This window comes from Chondrus crispus, genomic scaffold, assembly GCF_000350225.1.
Source record: "Chondrus crispus Stackhouse genomic scaffold, scaffold_332, whole genome shotgun sequence".
NCBI lineage: Eukaryota > Rhodophyta > Florideophyceae > Gigartinales > Gigartinaceae > Chondrus > Chondrus crispus.
Window position 1 is genome coordinate 36,773 of NW_005179219.1, and position 23,017 is coordinate 59,789.

Here is a 23,017-nt window from a genome sequence, read left to right on the forward strand (position 1 = left end):
TCGAAACAGCAAATGGTTCGCATCGACGCCCAGATATGGCATGTAGGTATTGAGTATCTGATTGATGCCAACCAACCGGGTTCTCAAATTGAAGAGCAAAATGGCGAGATGGAGTATGATCTTCCTCTCGCCTCGCTCCTCATAGCAAAAACGATCTTTCAATCTCGGAAAAGTGCCTTGAAAGGCTCTCATTCCCCACTCCGATGCTTGCCTGACGGATGTCGCTTGCTGCGCCTTTTGATGAACATTTCGGTCACTGCTCATTGGCATATCTTGCGCAGATTTGATGAGAAAAGGGTAGTCTCCCTTACTAAACGCAGAATCTACAACGCACGTCGCACCATGATTTTCAAATGTTTCCTCAAGTTTCCGATATAAATTGCCCCATTCGGCAATTACCGAGTCATGGAGACACCCGGGAGCATTGTACGCTCCCACGATCACTGCGCCGGAAGGCACAAAAACAAGTACGTTTCTGACGTAGTGATCATGTTGTCACCCATTGTAAAACATGTTCTGAACTACACCGTTCCCACTCTCCTGTAGATAAAGCTTCAGTCCATCCGCCATGGCATACACATCTTGAAGAAGAGAGTACTTTGCGGAAATGGCTTCTTTGTAATGCCTAATCTCTTGCGCTGTGGGCATTTTAATGCGAGCTTTATGATCAGAGTTGAGGACGCGCCTCAACAAGCGGCGACCGAATCGTAAAAATATAGAGCAAACAGAAGCAGTTATGCCTAATAGCATTGAAAAGACCATACTAGAACCCCTTGTCCTGTACCAGAAAAGTGTCAGAGCTAAGCAGTGGACAGCCGATAGCGACCGAGGTCTTCCCCTTCGCGTGCGCCGTCGCGGGATGACGCGAATAAATCCGTCAGAGCTGTAGGGTGTGAAGCGGAGATAAAGGGGTTCAAACAGGGGGAGGAGGTAGCAAAAAGAAGCGTGATCGAACCCGCAAAATGTGATAAGGGATTGGTCACATCCTGAACCGAACAAAACGGCAAATGGAGATGTAGAGGGGTGTTGCAATGCACTCCTTGTTATCTGCCTGTCTCGTCGTCTTCGCCCTTCCGTGTTGAGGCGGTGACGGAAAGTGATGGTGCGTTGCCTTTTTGCGCGTTGCAACAGCAAAACAAGGAGGAGATTTATCATTTGGGTATCATAGGATAGGGCGTGAAGGGGGTACCGCAATCCGTCCGCCGGCGTGCTGACACCTCACTGAGGGTGAATTGGCATTAAATGTGTCTTACACAAATTTTTGTTCACATGCATTTCCGTGCCAAGGCACAAAATACGACACACATACACAAGGAAATTTGTGAGTACACAATTTATGTTTTTCGGAGTCGCCCAATACTGGTACTGTTGTAAATGACCCTGCCTAGTTTGGAAAGCACACGTTTGACAGAACTGCAACGTGTTGCACCCGTTCGGAGAACGATGAACAGTCGGGAAGAAGACTGACAGATGGACGAGCACCGAAGTGCACCATGCGCCACCATAGGAGGCACGAAGCAACTGACAGAGAGCAAGTGCAATACTACGAATGCAATTGATAGCCACGTGCGCTCAAAGATGAAATGAGGACGACTGGATCGATAGGTATTTAAGACAAGCATAGAGTACAATATCTGAAAAAAGAAGTCCCGGCAGTGAGAAGAGCAGTTCGAAACACGCCAGCTGTTGCTGAACCCATTTGCCACAGTTAGCACATTCCAACCTTAGAGTAGCACGAAGGGAGTCACATACTGTCGTACATTTACACAATATGACAAGCGAACTTCCTACAACTGTACTGTTGTGAAACCAGATATCCTGATTGGATCAGTGATGGGTTTCTGTAAATGAAGGTACACGTGCGAATCGACTTGCACTCAAGAACATGTCGACGTACCTGAACACGCAGGACCTTTCGCTATGGAGACGAAAGGGCATACGCGTGTTACGCCCGCTGCTTTTTGCAAGGGCAGCCAGCCGGCAAAAACGCCGGCTTACGTCTCGCGCTGCTTCACCAGGTATGGGGCAGACGCCTCTGCACCGTACTATGCCTACGAACGGCTGAAACCCACTGTGGGGTTTGTAGGATAGTGACCCTTCCAATTATCCCGTACCTTAGTCCCGAACGGACGCCACCCACTGAGGGGCGTACTAGCTACTCTAATTGTCCTGCACCTTAGCATGGAACGGTCGCCACCCACTGAGGGGTGTCGTCAACTGTTTTATGGTTCTCGGCTCGCTCCCAGGTGGGGCAAGAGAGTCGGGGAGAAAGAGGGCAGAGGGAACAACTTATAATAGTGGAAACGGGCACGAAACCCCACTATAAAGGCATCAATCTCCCAGGCACTGAAGCCAGGGCAGAGTTGACATCGCCACTCTGTCGAGCTCGCACCAGGTTAATATCACTCTTAGACCACCGGACGACCGTAAAGTGCTACAACGCGGCAGCGGCAATGCAATGTGGGCGAATGCAATCCTCTATTCGGAGGAAAGGTGGCAACCTTGACCAGCTCTATCAGCGGCATAGATAGAGTGGCAGCATGCAAGCAATGAACATGGCGCCAAGCACGAGCTCTGCTTCAATTAGCAAAGCACCGGAAGTGGCAAGTGCAGCGCGCGGTAATATGGCATAGACGATAGATGCGGCAGCAAAGAGACGCGAGAAATCAGTACTTAAGCAGCGGTCTAACGTAGTAACAAAAGGATAGCGGCAGCAGCCCAGCGTTCATGCTGATTACTTCGCCACCTTGTTCCTCCCTTTATCGCAGCCCCATATCAGTATCCCTGCCTCAGCCACGTCCGTCTGATCCTTGATCCAAATATGGCCAATAATCTTACAACTGTACAGTAAATGGGAACAACACGTGTATTCAAGTGTAATTCTAGTGTATCTTGGAGACCTTTTTCGTGGTTGAGAATAGTGTTTACAGAGACGTTTGGCCCAGAAAGCTATTTTGCGCACTCTTGTGTACAGTATTTCGGGGCACGAGTGCCTCTTTCTTCGGAGCCCAACCAATATTTTCGAATAAAATTCATTAATATATATCTTCATTTCATACCTCTCTGCGCATTCAGCAGCCCCCTTCCCCTCGTGCTCCCCCGCTCCCTCTTCCGCCGGAATACAGAATCTCTCGCTCCCTCCTCCTCCCACTACGGCACGGCACCTTCACCTTCCCCTTCCTTTCCCCCCCTTCACCTTCCTTTCCCCCCCTTCCCCCACCCTTACCCCCTTCCTTTCCCCCCCTTCCCCCACCCTTCCCCCTCCTTTCCCCCCTCCCCCTTGACACCCTCAAACCCCCTTCCCTTCTCATCAGTATCATCCATAGCCTCTACGGCCGGATTTCACCCGACCATCGTAGCATTGCGCCCGGGGCCCCGTCGTCTCGCCCCGCTCCCAATGTGCCGAGACACGGATGAGACCAAACCCAGTCATAAAGAGGGTGATGGTTGTATGTCCACTTACTCCTCCTCCGTCTCCTCCTCTCCCGACTCTCCCCCACTCGCCGCGCCACAGTTCCCATACATCCCCGTTCCGACATCCTACCAACTCGCCTTCCCCCTCGCCATCGAACGATTCTTTCAACCCATCGACGACGCAGTCATCCGCCAATGTCAACGGACGACCACCAGACCCGTCTATTCATTCTCCATGGCCCTCACCTTTTTCACAGCCATAGAGTTTTTACTCGCCGCTCCCCCCACTCTTTACGCTCTCGGCTATGACGCCGCCGCTGGCCTAGCTACATCGGTGCTTCTCGTCCTCGGCGTCATTAGTCAGATGCCCAAAAAATTCATTTTTCGCCGGAGACCCTGGATGGTCGGTAGGGCCCTCGCCATACGCCAGGATAAGACCAGCTCTTTTCCTAGCAGAGCCGTCGTTTGCGCAAGTGTCTTTTCGTGGCTAATCGCTCAAGCACTCTATTTGGAAGGCTTTCTGCCGGGTCAGTTGTCTCCGTTGCGCTTGTGGTTTGGAATTGCAATAGTTTCCAGTTTAGCTGCCTTTGCACGCATCAATGTCGGCGCGCACTATCCTTCAGATACTCTTCTCGGCTTCGTGTTGGGTTGCGTCGTCATTAAGATTGGCGTGTACTATGAGCAATTCTGGCAAGACCTCGGATGTGGCGCCTCCTACCCCAACCCAGCGGGATCGCAAATCTTGTTGGATTCGAGTGCATCGGCTCTGAGCCATGCGTCATGGCAGAGGATGGCAGTCGCCACACTGCTCGCCTATGCAATGACGCTTGTGTCCATTCAGGGGTTCTGGGTAAAATGCAGTTACGTATACGGACTACTGCTATCGAGCGCTGCGTTTCGAGCGGTGTTTCTGTGCTGCAGGCAGACGCCGGGTGGGGCTTGCGTGGCCGAGGTTGTGCGGCACGGGGGGTTGAAAGAGCATGTACTAGCAACAGCAATGTTTACATCCCTGCTGGTATTTGGAATGGTGACAAAAGGGAGGAAGGGAGTACTTCGCGTCGTTAGTTTTTCACTTATCTACTTCGGCACAATATTCGGCTTACTATATTGGCGATTACGACCACCATCGTCTTTGTAGGAGCGGCACGCGAGGCAACAAGCTGAATTTTTTTTGAAGGTGGGAACGGATGCAGGAATTCTCAACGAACGTACTCTAGACGGGTTTCCGGCGTCTCACATTTATGTAAATAAATAAATATGCCATAACAACCAACATTGTATAGAACTTACAATACGTACTTGCGATTCGTCGGGAATGTGTGCGTCTGAAGCCATTCAGAGGAAGAAAGCCGCGTTGCGTTCAATCATGCCGTGTAACGGAAAAGACAGCCGGGTAGGGTTTCTCACCGGAGGAGATGAATGAAACCCCCAATCTCAGCGCCTGTGATCTCCTAGGTAGTACCGCGTGGATGCACATTTGGAGCGAGACAAGAGCACAAATTAGAAAGGGTTAGCTACTCCTCATCACCGATATCCAAAAAAAGCGATATGCAGGTCACGCTGGAGCCATAAAACCACTCAGACATCCAAGGAATTCCAACCATCATGGATCTCAACGACATGGCAATGCCGGAGATCTATGGGTTATACTGCGAATGGAATTTGTGTCCTCCTTGCGAACAAAAGTAGCAAGTGACGCTGCCCTTATCGAACGTGACGGAAGCGACTTACCTCTCCTATTGTCGCCAGCGATCGGCATAAATTCCCGACCTCGATGGTATTCATCGAGGTCGAAATGTCGCCCAAGCCAGGTTGGCCGACGCGTGCGGCTCGGCGGCCGCTGCTGGACGAAGGGTGGGAGAAGAGATGAGAGAATCAACGGGCATTAAATACAGCTTGCAGAGTGCGGCCGCTGGCTTTGTTTTACGAATATCCAGCCGATGCTTGCGTAGGTGAATGAAAATCAGATCAAAATGGGATCACAGATGCGAGATCCAAAGTTTCAAATCTGATTCGGCACGTCTATTCAAGGCGAGAACAGATCCTGTGCGGCTACTCTCGAGACGGAACTGGAATAAATCTCTCCAACATCCAGGTGTGTCACCAGATGTGTGAATCAACGGCCGACGGGGCTTGAATGCCGACCTCTATGTCGCCACCCTCTCCTCATCTCCACCGAAGCGGTTCTTGTCGCTCCATCCGGAAAAGGCAGCAACTTCCTTGACCATCCATCTCACCGTGACAACGAAACCCACTGTGGCCTCTTCGTTGCCGTGCTCAAGGGCTCAAGGGACATTGTAAACACCCAACTGAACCCAATGTGAACAACAGTAAGTAGCTCCTCTCACTTCTTATCAATGGCTCATCTTCACAGGGGTTTGACGGGATGACTGCGTATCTACATTGAAATCGACTTCTTCTTCCAATGATTCTAATGATTAAAGTGCACGCGATCTAAGTCTGATCATTGCAACCCTTCTTCCGAGTTCGAGTTCTCCACAACCAACTGAACGTCCTACTTGTCTGGCACGAAAACTGACCGCATCGCCAATTCCTGTGCATCCTGATTGTTCCTCTTCCAATCTTTAGGCGCCTCTGTTTGACCACAAGCACGGCATAACAACTGCCGCGAAAATGCCCCTGGATTTTATGCCCACGCCTTCAGTATCTCCTGCACGATCAAGGAACAAGTGTCTTCGTGCAAGTATACTTCTCACAATATGGTACCTTTCCTCATCTGCAGCTGTGATCCTCACTAAGTCGCTCTTTTCGGGCTTGCACCAGCGACTCCCTCCATTCCCGTTTGGCCTCACATTGACCGCCACTAATAATATTGTAGCAGGATTAGCTGCTACCTTGCTTTTTGGCCAGCCTACAGAGCTTCACAGGGACAGCAATCTCAACCGCCTCGCAGTCATAATTGGTGCGACGACGGCGGCAGAGATAGGCCTCTCGAACATTGCCTTGAATTTACTGTCTGTTTCGTATGCCACAGTTCTGAAAGGGATGGCACCATTTTTCGTGATGGCATGGGGGGCCTTACTGGGGGTTCAACGCCTCCACATTGGTCTAATCTTGACAATGGCTGCGATCGCCGTCGGACTAGCCCTTGCTGTGGCTGGGGAGGCGGATGCCGTAACTGCCACTATATCTCAATTTATGAAAGCAGGGTTTTTGGCTCAACTTTTTTCAGCCCTTCTGTCAGGGTTTCGATGGATCCTTACACAGGTATTCGTAAAAGGAGAGAGTGTGAATGGAACTCGCGTGGCCGCTGCTCTCAACATTCGACCTCCCTCGCGTGATATGTCTGCTGTTCAAACTATTCGGCTCACTGCCCCGTATACGTTGTTTTGGGTTCTTCCCTTTGTAGCTGTGATCGAAGGAAGGTCCCTCATTCTCTGGGTGCGGCATGCTAATTTCATGGATCTAGTCAATTTGGGTACCGTACTGACAATTATTGGCGTATGTGTGTATACGCTGTTGTGGGCTGAATATGAACTGGTCAAGGTGACGTCTTCCTTGACTGTTTCAGTTGCGTTTGTGATGAAGGAAGTGATTGTTCTGTTTGCTGGCTCGATGATTTTCAACGATCGGCTCTCCAAACTTACCTTTGTAGGGTTTGTCATCGTCCAATGCGGCATATTAGGGTATGGATGCCTACCGCGCGAAACACACATGAAAAAAGACACCGTTTCGCAGACTTGATCTCGTCCAGGATCAGCGAATTTGGTCGATTTCAGTATGCTTTGCTTTGTCGATCTGTGCTGGAGCTGTCGGATGGTCGGAAATTGTGTGTTTCCGACAGCAAGGCGAATTGTTGGTGTCGTACACGTACTTCCTATAGCGAAATGAAGTTGACACCTAGGCTGAATATGTCAAAAAGCTTTACCCTGAAGCAGCCTTCCATGAAGTCGGAGAGCACCTCACATACCCTTCCGGACTGGCTCTTCGTGCAATATGTTAGAGACTGCTCTGTGCCAGAATACAGCTACAGTAGAATATGGATGCCTTGTGAGTGTGCTGCGTGTTATGGGAATAGCCTGCGCCTGAATGGATATCTCGCAGAGCTGAGGCGGAGCTACCCCAGAAGGCGCAACACTGTTTCCTATTGGACGACGGCCGAAGTCGAGCTGCAATGAACGCAGCTGCGCGGACAATCTCGGCGATATCCACGGTGAAAAAGTTCTAGGACTTTTATTGTACAAGAAGCGAATACGGACATGTTCAAATAAACTGCAAAGTGTTTCGGCGTGTCGATGGATGTAGGCGTCGAGATGGGTTTGGCTCTTTAAATCCCTGCTTCCCAAGATGGATCCAGAAGAGCAATCCTGTTGAGCGACCGAGACGAAATTGTTTTTGCAACTATCGGTGCCGTCACATATTATTGAGCAGCGCAGTATGCTGCCGCCCTCGGCGAAGGACAAAGGTTGCTAAGACCACGGGAGGCAGTCGTAGTCTTCATTTGCTTCCGCTCAGAATTGACGGCGAGCGCAGCGGCGTGGACCCCGGAGTACCCTGGTACTGTACTACAGTACATTGCATCTCTGTCTCGGTGGAGGCGGTATTTCAAAAATATCGTACTCACCATACAGTTCAGATACTGTAGCGCAAAAAAGCCTCAATCAAACGGTGCAGGACCTCTCACAAGTCGCGTCGTGTAAAAAATACAGAGCCAGATTTCAGATTTTTGGGGCCTGGCTCTTTGAGGTTGACCAACGGAACGACATGTTCCTTGGCTTTAGCTACATCGTAGTTGCTTCACGGTTGGGGTTGACTCGCGCACTTCAACCGTGTAGAACCCGAAGGCCTTCTCTTCTGCAGGACCAACAATCGCGACCGCCAGGGATCAAGCCATTGACAATGGCTACCGAGCTTGAGAAGTCGACAGCCAATCTCAAGCTGAGCCAGACGCGATCCTTGTATCCACCCATTAACCCCTACAAGGTGGCCTTTGTTGATGTTTCTGATATTCACACCGTCTACTACGAAGTTTCTGGAAACCCAAATGGCATTCCGGTCTGCTTCATTCATGGTGGCCCGGGCGGAGGCACCGTCGATGCTCACCGTCGGTTTTTCAATCCCGAAAGTAAGAACAGTTCCTTTTGAGCGATAGCCGCTCCTCCAATACTTACTAGGCGATTGAAAGCGAGAACTTCTGACATATGTCTGTTATTCAGTATACAAAATCATCTTATTTGATCAGAGAGGTTGCGGGAGGTCAAGGCCTGCTGCAAACCTGCAGGAGAATACGACATGGGCGTTAATAGATGACATGGAGAGAATCCGAGAAGAACTGTCTATCGAATCCTGGGTTCTCTTTGGTGGTAGCTGGGGCTCGACCTTGTCCGTTGCCTATGCTCAGTGTCATCCAGACCGAGTTTTAGCGTTGATTTTGCGTGGAATATTCATGATTCGTGAGCAAGAGCTGTCGTGGTTATACGAGCGCAATGGGGCTGCCATGTTGTATCCTGAGCCATTTCAACGGTACTTGGCAGGGTTACCGGAACGTCTGCGCAGCGCGAGAAGCCTCATGACAGCTTATCACAGTATTCTGAGCAACGAGAAGGCTTCTGTGGAGAGAAAGACTGCGGCCAACGCATGGACGAAGTGGGAGCAAACTTTGTCGACATTCCCCAAACCTGGTGAGGTGGATGAAGCAGACAGCGCAAAATATACAGACGAGGAAAACCTAGCGTTCGCGAGGATTGAAAGCCATTACTTTGTCAATCGCGGCTTTGTTGAGGAAGACGGTTTTTTGATATCGGAAGAGCAGATGAAAAAAATTCGCCATATTCGCACCGTCATTGTGCAGGGCCGGTGGGATATGGTTTGTCCTCGTAAAACTGCGTTCGATCTGGCCCAGAAGTTCCATGGAAATGCGGAGGTTGTGATTGTGGAAAACGCTGGCCACTCTACTTTTGAATCGGGTATTGAGCAGGAGCTCCTGCAAGCGACCGAAACAATAGGGGAAGAGTTTAAAAGTATGTGCAATGGTACGGTCGCTGACCGATGAAGCAGACTTTGAGGCTTCTAGAGATTGACTGCGGTGAATACCGAAAGCAACTATTCGAAAGAATTGGCCAACCGTTTCTGCAACTGAGTGATAGGCGAGAGAGGAAAACTTTCGAAGTAATGATTTTCTCTTGAGTAAGAGGTTTCAAGACATGCACCGCGGTTCACAAAATGTACAACTCTAATCGGGTTCTAATGCCCAAAGCTTAGAGAACGCTACAGCGAGGCATCCGACCCCGCGATTAAGACTTCAGACGATGCGGACACGCTAAAGTATTGACCTGCGCAACGGAGCTGCTGTAGTTTTGTTCCTCATCTCGACGGTGCTGCCAGCAACTACATTTTGCCTAAACGCTGTTTGTACATGTTTAATATTTGCATACCTCGTTCACACCTGGTCAAGCAGTAGCGAGAGTGCAATCTACAGTATTCACTGCTACTCTAGGGCGAATGCGGGTGGCTTGAAGTGACATGAATGCACAATACCTAATTCAGCCGATAGCCTCGTGCTGAGTGCCACGGGATTGTTTTCAATTGTGGTGGCGATGAACATACAATGCGCACATTTGGCAGCATCATGACACAGCCGAAACGATGCCGCACAGCTTGCATATCTCCATTTTTCTTCGATGCTCAAGACTGCCAAAGAATCCCACAAACATTGACGAGACATGAAAACGTAAGCCGCACGAAATGCAGTCATGTCAGGCCTGTTGTATTCAACACTCTTGACTTCGTCATTGGCCTTGAAGCAGTTTGAATTGGGTTGTTATCTAGAGACTTTGTGCCTGCACGTTTTGGATATAAAGGAGGTATCAATCAGCTGCTTCATCTTTCTTCCACGCCAGTAGAGGTTGCGTATGTCTCCAAGTTCATGGACCACAACTCTTTGATGCAGCACGAGCCCCACCGTAGGAGTAGGGGGCCCACGAAATCAGGAAGAAAGCTAAAGACAGAGTGACTCCCGACGTAAATGATATGCGTGGTTGCAATTCTGAATGAACGCTGCGCGATCACAGCTGTGGACTTAAGCGAAGCTTTTCCACCGTCATCGGCCGCATAGTAGAAAAAAATTGCGTACACTACCAGCCATACATTGCTTTGTTTCCACTCACAGCCACAAAGAGGGCCTTGTAAAGTTGACATCTGCTCCTTTATGCATTTCATAGGCCAGAAAGCCTTTAGCTTGATCATCTTGTCGGACACCACGGGAAAGAAAATCCGCCCGGACTCTGTCGTTTTGTTTTGGCCACCGCTTGCGTATTTGCAGGCGCGATCTTGAGTGCAGGAAGGTACAGATGTGTTGAAATTAGCGTTGGGGACTTCTTCCCATCTTCCCGTGTCGTGATTAAAACCCAGGTCATAGGTATAGCCCCCTCGCCTGCACCCAAACCGTTTCCTCGTAACCCGTTTTCATGCATTGGAGTAGTCTTTGGACAACCGGTGCCATACACTTCGAAGCTTTTGGAGACTTTTAAGGGCCGTGCAAGTTCTCCAGTTTTCATGCCGACAAAAATTTGCGCGTGGGCTCATCGCTTTCCTTCGCAGAGTATCAATTTCTGCAGCATGTCGACAATGAGCCGGAGAATCATTGTTTTCGGTCGTACTGTAGGTAGACTCAGTGCATTGTGGTGGTGTTTACGAAAAGCCAGTGTACACTCGCGCCACAAGAACAGATCGCTTATCACGTCCATTTTGCAATTAAGAAGTATTCGGGAAGATATATCACGCACACTCCATCTACACTCGGATCTGGTTTCCCTGTATTCTAGCAGGTTTTTCGTCTTGCTTAGACTTAGAGCCTATGTAGTTTCATTCCATTACACATGAGCTATTGTTTTAAGAAAGAACGATAAATGCATCGCCTCTAAGGTAGGATCCCTTGACCTTCTGAGAGACACCCTGTAACAGCAAATGAGTTTGATAGAGACCCTTCCTGCAAGTCTTTTCGCACAGGTGGCACACTCCGTCGCTTACTGGCACTTCCAGTTTTTCACCCAAACCTTTAGCATAATGACTATGCAATCCGGCCACAGAAGCAAAGTGTTTCTGTGAGTGTAGCAGAGGAGTTTCACACACAGAAACAAGTTGCTTCAATGACATGACCGCGTCCAGAAAATCATTACGTCTTGTGTAGACAAGTTTATGCTGATGAAACAGACTATCTAAATAGCGAGGATGACCACTGTGGTGGCATGACACGATGCGTACGATGGTGTAAGCCTTCAGTTGCCACGTGTGGCTGTTTGTGGTGTAAGAATAGTTTACACCTGCAAGTACGGCGCTGGCGCCGTTGACTGTCTACAAGTGGCGTTCGAGACCCGCTGTTTTGCGACGGCGGGCATACCTCTCTCTTTCCCAAGAGAGTCCCCAGCAATTCTGGCGGTAGGCACTTTCAAGCGGTCAAAAGAATCGGACCAAACACTCTCGCGAGTGAAGCAACGAACACAACTAGCTCTCCCCCTCACTTTTTCCTTCACCTCTGCACAGCGACTGTTATGGCAGATAATCCATTCGCCACAAGCAGCGCGCTCGTCCGGGAGGTTTTGGTCAAGGCCGCCGAAATTGGTAAGGGGAAGTCACTCGAGGAGGCCGGACTAGATCCGAAATGGCTCCGCTCTTACGGCCTATTCGCGAGGCGCTGCCGGGATGACAAGGACTTTGGGGTCACACCCTACCCTTTTGAGCAAGGGCCCGGCGTTGGGGCGCTCACTGGTGGGTTCTTCGAACATCGTGAGTGGCCCCTGCGTCGCGCCATGGAGAAGCATTCTAGCCTTCGGGCTGTCGCAGAGTACGAAGCCAACTACGTCAACGCGGCGGGATACTGGATGGCTTTCCACGAAGCCGCATTGGACCTGCGGCAGGAAGCAATCGTGGAGAAGGACGAAGATGCGGCCTTGCAGTGCGACGTGTGGGCTGGTGTGTCCAATCGATATGGATTGCGGGTTGTCGGCCTCCGCGCCGAGTTCTACAAGATGTCAGCTAAAGATCCAACCTACGCCAAGCTCGTGATGCCTACGTTAGAAAGGCGGAACGAGATGGCAGCTGCGGATGACTTGCAGGAGTCGATGAGCAAGTTGGAAACCCACCTGTCGACCCAACTCATGAAGGCAGTAGCCACCCTGAGTGCCAGCAACGCGACGAAGCGTGCTGGTAAAGGTGGCGCTGCTGGGGAGAAGTAGTCCAATTGGTACCCGACGCCCTCTCTGGAGCGAGACGCAGCGGTGCGTCGAGGGATGGCGTCATTTGGGTTGTTCGGAGTTCTTACTCCGCGCGATCCGCTTCGGGATCTTCGACCCCCCCAAGGCTGCGTTTGTGCCCGGCGAGGGCTTGGAGCTGGGAGAGATCCCGCAGACCGAGGAGGACAAGGCCTTTGCTGCTGTCGACCTCGCAGAAGGATGCCGCTCTGGCATCTACAAGGAGGTAACACAGGAGCATGCTGCTCGAGCGAGACAGGAAGGAGCAGTTATATCCTCGAGTTTTGTGGTTTGGCAGGACGGGCCGGAAGGGAGGAAGGGCCGGTTTATTGTGAACCTGGCTTTGCAGTCCAAGAAGTGGCCGAAAGGGACCGTCAAGATGGACTCCATAGCGCGGTTTGCAATGGATCTTCAGCAGGGCGACCATCTACTGTCCATGGACATCGCAAAGGGGTACCGGCATTTCCGCCTGCACCCTACGATGAGGGATTGGTTCCTATTTCGTTGGGAGGGCCGGTACTATCAGTGTGTGGCATTGCCCTTTGGATGGGGCAGGTCACCACTGTGGTTCACGCAACTAATGCGTCCCTTCTTAGGGGAGCTACGTCAGCGACACGGATTCCGCGTGTTGGGTTATCTCGACGACTTTCTCATCGCGCCATCTCCGTACGGCGTGGTGGCAGGTCGGGCTCACTGTGTGGAGGCCAAAAGGTGCATCGAACGTCTACTATCTTGTCTCGGATTGAAACGGCATCCGACGAAGGGAGAGTGGAAGGGCTCTACGACTGTAGAACATCTGGGGGTGAGGGTAGACACGGAAGCAATGCGATTCTACGTCACTCCGCACAAGGTGAAGAAAGTACAGTCTTTAGCGCGGAAAATGCTGAAGGAAGTTCGGTTAGGGCGTCGTTGGGTTACCAGGAAGGCGATATCACACCTCTGTGGTGTGTGCGTGTCGCTCATGCTCGCTATGCCGTGGGCCAGATTCTATACAAGGTCGCTGTATTGCGACATGGGAAGTGGTCGGCCCAGAGATGCACGAGGCCGAGTGCGCCTCAGCCACCAGAGCGTGCGAGACCTGCTGAAGTGGCAAACGCTGACGCGGGAGGAGCTGGCCGGGCGCCCCCTGGTACCACGGAAGCCAACTACCGCCATTCACTCCGACGCAGCGGACGTCGGTTGGGGTGGTACGCTCAATTCGCAAGACTTGCGTCCTGGTGTATCGGGACAGTGGCAGGCTCAAGGCATCTGGAGTTGGCAAGATCGAGTCGAGAGCATCAGCTACAGGGAGCTAAAGGCGATACGCCTCCTATTGACAGGCAGCTTGGGCAAGCGTGTGGTACAAGAAGGACACAAGAATGTTCTCCTGCACGTGGACAACCAAGCTGTGGTTCATATCACGAACTCCTTTGTCCCGGCAAGTCGCCCGATGATGCGGGAGCTACGTCGATTGAAGGTCGTGTTGGAGCGGCTAGGTGTCCAGATCCGATCCGAATGGATTCCGTCGGTGGCCAATCGGTTCGCAGACGCCCTGTCGCGACGCTTCCCACGCGGCGACTTGCAGATCCGACGGCAGCTGCGGCGTTCCGTTCAGGCTGGAATGCAAGCGCCAACCGATGTGTTCCCGTACCGTCCGGCAGGGGAACACCCAGTCCAGCTCCGGCGGCAAGCGTACGCAGAGCTGGCATCGTCGTGGTCGGAAACAGAGGTCAGGTTCCTATGCCCACCGGTGGATCTTCTTCATGCAACTGTGCACAAGCTGCGGACGACTCAGGCACCCGCAGTGTTGCTGATGCCAGACTGGCCACATCAGCCGTGGCATGCGGCAGCGATGCAGCTGGCATCGCGAGTCGAGGTGCTGGCATGCTCGGCTCAAGAGGTATGGTCGGGACACCGGAACATCAACGAGAAGTGGAAGGTCCTAATGTTGGACGTCAACCTCGAACAAGCGCACGGGCAGCGCATCGCATGATAGCGGCCGATGAAGCGGTGCGTCGGATTGGGACAATGCCGGCCACAGATGGGCTGCTTCGCTCGGCCTTGTTACTGCGAGAGTACGCCTGGAGCTCTCGTACTAATGCTACTCGGAGTTCTCAATGGAGAGCTTGGGTCCTTTTCTGCGAAGCTGAGGACCGACCCGTCTTGCCTGTCACTGAAGCTCACCTGGTAGCGTTCATTGGATGGCTGGCGGCGGAGCGGGAGGCGGGACGCCGTGCAGTCTCGAGCACATCCATTCCGCAGTACCTAAGTGCAGTGAGGCAGATGCAACTACACGCGTTGGGGGTCGCGGTGCCGGACTTTCCGCTTGTCCCGGCTGTAGCACGCGCCTATGCACGCTGGGAAGAAGAGAGATTCCCCCAACGTGAGGTGCGCTGCGGAGTCCCAGCAAACGTCATGCAGCGGATATGGGGCTTAGGCATGTGCACGACCTCCCCCTCCATTTTACGTGATGCTTCTTGCTGTCTCTTTGCGTACTGCATGAACGGACTCCGTGAGAGCTCTGTACTCTCGCTACTAGCCGAGCATGTGACCTGTGCGGATCACGTCGTCACTGCTCGGCTGTCAGTCGTGAAGTGGAGACAGGCGAGTCAAGTTTCATTGGTCTCATACCACCGCTGGGACGATCTGCCATCACCGATAGATCTTTGGATCAGGTGGCGACATGCGCGCGGCAACCACGTGAGGTTCTTTGCGCTCGAGGGGGAAGGTACTGCGCTGTCTTCCGGGGCCATGACGCGGTCCCTTCATCAATGTCTCGCTCTGGTCGGGGCCGGTCCTCCGCCTGGGGGAAAGTTCACCTCGCACTCCCTAAGGATTGGGGCGCACACCGAGCAGGTGTTGCTCGGAATTCCGATGGAGGTGCGGCTGTCGCGTTTTGGATGGGGACCCAGGAGCGACGAGATGGCAGCTCTTTATTTTGACCGCACAATTCGAGTATCCTCCGCATCATTCTGGATATTCGGTCCTGGCTGTTCCTCTGCTTCGCACGCTCCGACCATGACTGCTGCCAGCCCGCCTGTCGGCGGGCCGTCGTCGTGACTTTGCACGCCTCCGGATTCATCCTACGTTCTGAAGTGTTGGAAGTTTCGTCTTGTGTAGACAAGTTTATGCTGATGAAACAGACTATCTAAATAGCGAGGATGACCACTGTGGTGGCATGACACGATGCGTACGATGGTGTAAGCCTTCAGTTGCCACGTGTGGCTGTTTGTGGTGTAAGAATAGTTTACACCTGCAAGTACGGCGCTGGCGCCGTTGACTGTCTACAAGTGGCGTTCGAGACCCGCTGTTTTGCGACGGCGGGCATGCCTCTCTCTTTCCCCGTCCCTCCCTCCCTTGGAGCCTCCACTACCTGCCTCTCTCTTTACTGTTGCGGTTTTTTATGATGTGTTTTGCCAAGCAACCACAGTAGAAACAAGGGAACTGTAAGCAAGTCTGGTTCCGGCTTCGTATAAATAGGGAAACGGAATGTCACGGGGGCGGGTGGGATGGGTATCCCTCAAGGGAGGGGGGTGTGGAGGAAGCCGCGACGTGGTCGCGAGTTCGATCCCCCCCCCCCACTTTTAGGTAATTGTGTTTGATTCTATGTGGTAGGCACTCCCTGATTCGGGAGGTGGCCGTGGGTACTCCGCCACATACTTGCTACAGTCTTTTGATTAAACCAAAATTGTTTCACAACTGTACAGTATTTTCCGTCTCTAATGTAGTTTTAAACACGGCAAGTGCTTCGCAACGGCAGCGCTCTTCAGAGTTAACCAAGTCATATCAAGAATATCAACAGCCTTACGGTCATTTCCCATGCTGATGCTGCATTAGTCATTCTGAATACGGAAAGATATCTATGTGGTTCTTGATGCAAATTCGTTTTGTGCACTTTTGCATTCCACACTACTCTCTCCTCCCTTAATGACAGCTCTGTACTTACACGGAATGCAAGATCTGTCCCAGTATAGTCATTCCACGAGTTCTTTCACAAGCCGACGCATTTCTTATCAAAAGTATGGTGCTCGAGCATTATAAGTTTGATTGTCACTAGTCACCCATGTGTTAGACTAGTATGAAGTGAAATTATTTGAAGGCCAGGGAAACCCCGCAACATTAGAAGTATGTATATGGCTGTTTGACGTATTGTTCTTCTCCTGAAAGGGAATTGCAAGGCAGGAGAGACGTGGTCATGCAGCGACAAGTCGTCGTGTGTCAATTGTTAGATGAAGACTGCAGTACTTCGGGATTTCGAGTCCAACCCAAAGCAGGCGCCTTCGGAAGGCTTATCCGTCTTTGAACACAAACAAGGATTGCACGGTTGCCTTAATGTTATGTTACATGTAGAAATGAACCTCTCTGACGGTTCACTTTTGTAATTAGAGCAACCCCACCGCATCGATTCTATTGATTCTATTGATTGATTCTATTCTATATATTTATGGGCTCAAAGATAGGAGTGCGCCGGCGGACTAGCGAAAACAATAGAAATGTCACGCTCATAAATCAAACTTTTGGCACTGTAATTGAATTGCGTAGAAAACACGAAATCTGCAATTCACCGCCGTGACAAGATTGGATCGTCAATTAGCCGCCGTCGACAAGATTGGATCGTCAGTTTGCCGCCGTCGCCGTCGCGCCGCGCAGCAACCCTAAAACGTTTCAAGAATCCAATCTAAAAATTACTAATCCGGCACGCCGAGTAACTTAAAATCTACCCAAGAGCTGCACAGCGCAAGATCTTACCCCCGGGTTCACGCAAGGCTCTCCCACGCCAACTGCAGCTATCTATGCAATGATCCTCCATAGCTGGGCTGCGCCTGCTGTCGAGGGTCTATCATGGGGTCGAGGAAGGGCTGCGCCCACCTCTGCTTCAGCGATCGATGCGATGATCTTCGACTGCTGGGCTGCGCTTGCTGTCGAGGATCTACCATTGGGTCGAGGAAGGGCTGCGCCCGTCTCGGCTTCAGCGAGAGATGCGATGATCTCCAACAGCTGGGCTGCGCCTGCTATCGAGGATATACTATGTGGTTGAGGAAGGGCTGCGCCCACCTCTGCTTCAGCGATCGATGCGAGGATCTTCAACAGCTGGGCTGCGCCTGCTGTCGAGGGTCTACCATGGGGTCGAGTATGGGCTGCGCCCGTCTCGGCTTCAGCGAGAGATGCGATGATCTTCGACAGCTGGGCTGCGCCTGCTGTCGAGGGTCTACCATTCGGTCGAGGAAGGGCTGCGCCCGTCTGGGCTTCAGCGAGAGATGCGATGATCTTCGACAGCTGGGCTGCGCCTGCTGTCGAGGGTCTACCATTTGGTCGAGGAAGGGCTGCGCCCGTCTGGGCTTCAGCGAGAGATGCGATGATCATCAACAGCTGGGCTGCGCTTGCTGTCGAGGGTCTACCATTGGGTCGAGGAAGGGCTGCGCCCGTCTGGGCTTCAGCGAGAGATGCGATGATCTTCAACAGCTGGGCTGCGCTTGCTGTCGAGGGTCTACCATTGGGTCGAGGATGGGCTGCGCCCGCCTGTGCTTCAACGCTCGATTTGACGCTCTTCGACAGCTGGGCTTCGCCTGCTGTCCGGAGTCTACCATGGGGTCGAGGAAGGGCTGCGCCCACCTCTGCTTCAGCGATCGATGCGATGATCTTCAACAGCTGGGCTGCGCCTGCTGTCAAGGATCTACCATGTGGTCGAGGAAGGGCTGCGCCCGTCTCGGCTTCAGCGAGAGATGCGATGATCTTCGACGGCTGAGCTGCGCCTGCTGTCGAAAATTTATAATGGGGGTCGAGGATGGGCTGCGCCCACCTCTGCTTCAGCGATCGATCCGATGATCTTCGACAGCTGGGCTGCGCCTGCTGTCGAGGGTCTATCATGGGGTCGAGGATGGGCTGCGCCCGTCTCGGCTTCAGCGAGAGATGCGATGATCTTCGACAGCTGGGCTGCGCCTGCTGTCGAGGGTGTACTACGTGGTTGAGGAAGGGCTACGCCCCATGGCTACAGCGATCGATGCAAGGATCTTCTATAACTGGGCTATCCCTACAGTCAACTACTGTAAGGAAATGATGTAAGGCCCAGTCCGCCTTGCATTGAGTACGGACTATTTTAAAAAGTGATTTGGAAGTGCAGTATTGCATAAAATACGCTTTCGTGCCATATGATGTCGTCTAGATGTTATAACGATTTCATTTATTGCCTATAATCTTTTATTTATGTCTCGTGATATTTTAGAGTCATAAAACGTTCTTGAATTTGCATTTTTCCACTAGTAGCAGGCGGGTGAACATGTATTGCAACTAAACATTTCATAGTTCAAACATTTGTTCGTATGATAGTCAGACACCCAGTTCTGCGGTATTATATGGGAGCAGTTAGTTAATAGGAATGCAGTATGAATATTTGTTGCGCCCTTTTTCTATATTATGGAAGTTTTATAAACGGAAATATTTGCCACGAGCCTTTTCTGTATGAAATAAACAACTGTTTATCGTTGCATTCTTCAAGAAATTGCATTTTCCTACGGAATCTTCAAATCGACCGCCATCCAAGTTTGATACGCTTCTTCGTAACGAAAAGTCTGTGTGGGCCCTGTCAGATAAACGACTTTTATTGGTAGAAAATTTCATGGCTCGAAATTGACAATTACGAAATACGTTAAATCGACTAGAACCGATGTTCGAACGTTCTACTACATAGAGGAACCAGCACCACTACCAGAAGCGCCACTACCAGAAGCACCACGAGATTCTGCAATCATCTTCTCCTTCTTCAGCCTCCTTTCCATGCGTTTCTTGTTTTTCTTCGTAATTTTAGATCGCTTGGATTGCGGGATTGACTCCCATTCCTGAGCTGTTTTGCGACTCTTCCGAAACACATATCCTGAAAAATGCTTAATTTGGTCTTCTTGAATTTTCTTATGGCAAAGGGGACAGCTTACAGACCGGTTCTCCACAGTGTTGCTGCTGTTATCACCACGAATTTCAATCACAGGACAGTTTCTGGCGTTCGATGGAAAACGGGGAGCAATGCATTCCTTGTGGAATACGTGTTTGCATCCCAATTCGACCACGTCGCCGTCCGGGTTGCACTGGCAGATAACACAAACATCTGGATGACCAACGGCGCTCATGGTGAAGTGTAGACAATGCACGGATGTGAAGAGAGGAGGGATAAATGATAGACTGGTTAATTTGTGTCTGTGAGAAGCGTCCCGGCGCTCGGCGGGCCGTACTTATAGCGGAAGAGACAGAAAGAACAACAGAAAGAGGTTGAGTATGCCTCTGCAAATCTAGGGACACATGAAGGGACATATTTTTAATATCTGAGTGTCAACCAAAGTCTTCCTATGAAGTACATCATAACCGAACAGACACGTGTACTGAAGCATTCCAATTAAGCTTGCGGCTATGAGAGTGTAAATTTATGTTTCTAAAAATAGCGAACTGGGTTTTTCGACACCGAGGCAGCCACGATTTGTATTTGAAACGAAAGCCAAATTTGACAAATTCACGTCTCTAAATATGGTAGTTTATGAAGTCCGATTACCCTACTTCGAGCAGGTACGTACCACGTTCTACATCATGATGTGCATCGTAGCAAATGATGATGGAGTAATTTAAAATAATATATGCAAAGCGTGTCCGCATGACACCAGAGAGTCTTGGAAATAGATATACTTGCGCACAAGGAAAATATGCAGCAGTTCTATGAGACGTATACAACACCACTGTCAGCACATTTCTACTCCATTTCGCGACAACTGTCATATCAAATTCTCTCATGTGAATCAAGTAAATATTTGATCGGAAGCCGGGTGATTCCTTACTGAAACAACCGTTCAAAAACTGGGTCTATTCCTATTTAGACGTATAAATTACGAACTTCTACAGGAATGTCAGGCTATTTGCAGTAGAGCAGACTTCTGCAAATAATTTTAATTGTGGTCCGCAAAGTCATGCACGTGTACACTGAACTTCTGAGACCTGAAATCAGGTTGCAAAGTTCCATGCGACTTAAATCTTGTATTAATGGGAGTTCTTTTTCCAATAGTATATTTTCTTCTTTGACAGTTTCCAAATTTAGGTCAATACATCAGGACGGAGATTCCATCCCTTCCGAACTTTTTATGAAAAATAGCTCATATTTATCCAGTCTGCTTGACAAGCAGACTGGATAAATATGAGCCCTTTTTAGCTAAAAATAGACGTAACTATTGACAATGTAAATAGTTACGTCTATTTTTAGCTTCAACCGCAACAACGAGAAAACATCTTCTCCGGATATCTTCGTGACAGCGTTTTTATTTATGTATGTATGAGAAAGCTAAACATCCTGTCGTGAGTCTCACCATACAACGGAAACCAGCACAGTACTCGTTGCCACGATCTCTATTTCTGAACAAGAAAAAATTGGATGGATGAGGTGAGGGAGTGGCCTCCCTTTACACTAGACTACAGCGGTTTTCAGGTTTTTTATTAATCTTTTTGACGCAGTACACGCGACAGCGCCAGGGGCCTCCTATCTTTGCCATACACTGCATGAAATCCTTGAAGGGCCTGTTCCCAGTCATCAACACTTCCTATATCCATCAGACCCATTGGTACAGGGCCAAATTCCTGTACTCGTTCCACTACAGCCTTGATTCGCAGTAAGCAATTTTTCTGTTTAGAGACGGTCCACATTAGATGGCTATAGTTCGGAACCGTTTTCTTTCGTATCTCTGAGTCTGCCAACTTTCTCAGTGGTTGACAGTCAAGATTTTTGTCTCTCCTTCACCACAACTGAACTGGAATGAACTTGACTGTACTGCGTTCCATATGAGCCCCGGTTTTTCGTTTCTTGTGCAATGATTGTGCAAATGAATCGAAGTCCAGTGCAGTTGCCTCTGCAGCTGCAGAAGCAATGCAGTTCTTTTCTATCAACGGTTCTTCACTTCCATCCTCCCCGGCGTTTTCCCGCGAGGCGTAAAACTCTGCCCTCTTGTTGTTTTTGACATCGTACTAGAAGATTCCTTCCTTCGTTGGTGCAAGATAAATAGTCTTTGTTGTAGCTCTTTTTTCCAGACTTCCATTTTCTCATCTCGAACAGCATAAAAATGGTCTTCATTCTCTGATTCGCGGCCGTGATTTTTCGATTCGACGACAGAGTTAATGTTGCCTGACGAAAGCAATATTTCCTTACTGATCTTCATAGCATTTTCCGGTTCAAGTTGCAGGATTTGTCTAGGGTGTGGGAGAGCGGGTACCGACCGGTGTCGGTAAACGTAACGACCCGGAGGGAGATCCCGTAGGGGTGATCAGACGATCTGGAAAGGCAGGGGATCACTCAGCTTGTACACGGGGTGCACGTTCCGCCACGGGTGACAGGTGGCGGATGAATGGCCACGTGTACCGCCGTACGTATTACGTCCGGATAGGGTACAGTAGACTAGACGGTCCTACTGTAGGGCGTAGAAATTAGTGTAATAGGAGTGTCAGCCGGGAAAGTCCCAGCTAGCACACGTGGTGCGCGCTCTGCCACGAGTACAGGTGCCAGGAGCACAGCTACGTGTGCCGCTGTGCAGATTACTCCCCGGTGGAGTACAGTAGAGGTACTTCACTGTAGTGATCCAAAGTAGAAGTGGATCACTACTGTACTGCCTGGCCGCCGGAGGTCGACGTACTTAGGGACCGAGGCAGTACGCCCCCAGAGTAAAGGGGGGCATCGACCCCTTTGGCGAGAACTGAGGAAAACTGGAAGAAGCAGATCGTCCCGTGCGGGTTATGTCGTGCACTGAGGGGGAAGGGTGGGATCCCCCTCTGGCAGAGGGCGCGCGTTCGGGGCGCGTGTAGAAGATTCGGGAGACCTCCCGTAAAGGAACCGGTACGGGGCCGGGCGCTATGCGCAGTAGGGAATTGGAGAGGTAAAAAGAAATGGAGGACACGCCCAGGAGGGGCGGAGCGGTAGGGACAGGCTGGCGCGCACGCTACAGTAGGGTGGCAGGGGCGCGCGCGCGGTAGAGGTAGGTGGGAATCGGGACGTAGATGGCTCGCAGGGTACCGTCGTATGACCGGGACCGACGCGAGGCCGACTCCGAATCCAGAAACCCAGGTTGTAGACCCAAAGCTTCGTGAGGATTTACTTAGGGTCGGACGTCGACTATATAGGAGTCGAAGTCGCGATATAAAAATAATAATACTAATACTCATTAATTAAGAGGGGCACGACACCCGTGACACGTGGTAGTGGGCCACGGGTACACGTGGTTAATGGCACGGATAAACGTGAGGTAAAACACGGGTACACGTGGGTAGAACTGTCAGTACTTTAACAGGGCTCCATGGAGCTTACAGCCGGCCACGAGCGTGGGATTGGATACACAGTTACACGTGGTATTTATATCACTTATGATAGTGAGGCATCCCGCGTGTGCTACAGTACAGCA

The 23,017-nt window shown here is 50.8% G+C and overlaps 4 protein-coding genes; 3 read left to right on the forward strand and 1 right to left on the reverse strand.

Annotated features, from left to right (window-relative positions):
• Nucleotides 1-1,236: 1,236 nt before the first annotated feature.
• On the reverse strand, nucleotides 1,237-1,307 carry CHC_T00005996001 (hypothetical protein). XM_005717599.1 is given in 2 exon segments: nucleotides 1,237-1,265; nucleotides 1,266-1,307. 1 exon segment carries the CDS (start codon nucleotides 1,305-1,307, stop codon nucleotides 1,266-1,268), a length of 42 nt encoding a protein of 13 aa, XP_005717656.1. The 3' UTR covers nucleotides 1,237-1,265.
• Nucleotides 1,308-2,851: 1,544 nt separating this feature from the next.
• On the forward strand, nucleotides 2,852-4,552 carry CHC_T00005997001 (hypothetical protein). Its single transcript, XM_005717600.1, has one exon. The coding sequence runs from the start codon at nucleotides 2,852-2,854 to the stop codon at nucleotides 4,550-4,552; it is 1,701 nt and encodes a 566-aa protein (XP_005717657.1).
• Nucleotides 4,553-5,370: 818 nt separating this feature from the next.
• Nucleotides 5,371-7,668, forward strand: CHC_T00005998001 (hypothetical protein). XM_005717601.1 is given in 4 exon segments: nucleotides 5,371-5,523; nucleotides 5,705-5,744; nucleotides 6,004-6,017; nucleotides 6,018-7,668. The coding sequence occupies 3 exon segments, from the start codon at nucleotides 5,371-5,373 to the stop codon at nucleotides 6,015-6,017; spliced, it is 207 nt and encodes a 68-aa protein (XP_005717658.1). The 3' UTR covers nucleotides 6,018-7,668.
• A 471-nt stretch (nucleotides 7,669-8,139) lies between these two features.
• CHC_T00005999001 (hypothetical protein) lies at nucleotides 8,140-10,425 on the forward strand. XM_005717602.1 is given in 3 exon segments: nucleotides 8,140-8,500; nucleotides 8,592-9,427; nucleotides 9,428-10,425. 2 exon segments carry the CDS (start codon nucleotides 8,140-8,142, stop codon nucleotides 9,425-9,427), a joined length of 1,197 nt encoding a protein of 398 aa, XP_005717659.1. The 3' UTR covers nucleotides 9,428-10,425.
• The last annotated feature ends 12,592 nt before the right edge of the window (nucleotides 10,426-23,017 follow it).

Bases quoted from the DNA above. Each gene is read 5' to 3' on its own strand.
- CHC_T00005999001 (XM_005717602.1), top strand. From the start codon at position 8,140: ATGTTCCTTGGCTTTAGCTACATCGTAGTTGCTTCACGGTTGGGGTTG. The intron at 8,501-8,591 runs GTAAGAACAGTT...TCTGTTATTCAG, and splicing joins TCGGTTTTTCAATCCCGAAA to TATACAAAATCATCTTATTT.
- CHC_T00005997001 (XM_005717600.1), top strand. From the start codon at position 2,852: ATGGGAACAACACGTGTATTCAAGTGTAATTCTAGTGTATCTTGGAGA.
- CHC_T00005998001 (XM_005717601.1), top strand. From the start codon at position 5,371: ATGAAAATCAGATCAAAATGGGATCACAGATGCGAGATCCAAAGTTTC. The intron at 5,524-5,704 runs GTGTGAATCAAC...CAAGGGCTCAAG, and splicing joins ATCCAGGTGTGTCACCAGAT to GGACATTGTAAACACCCAAC.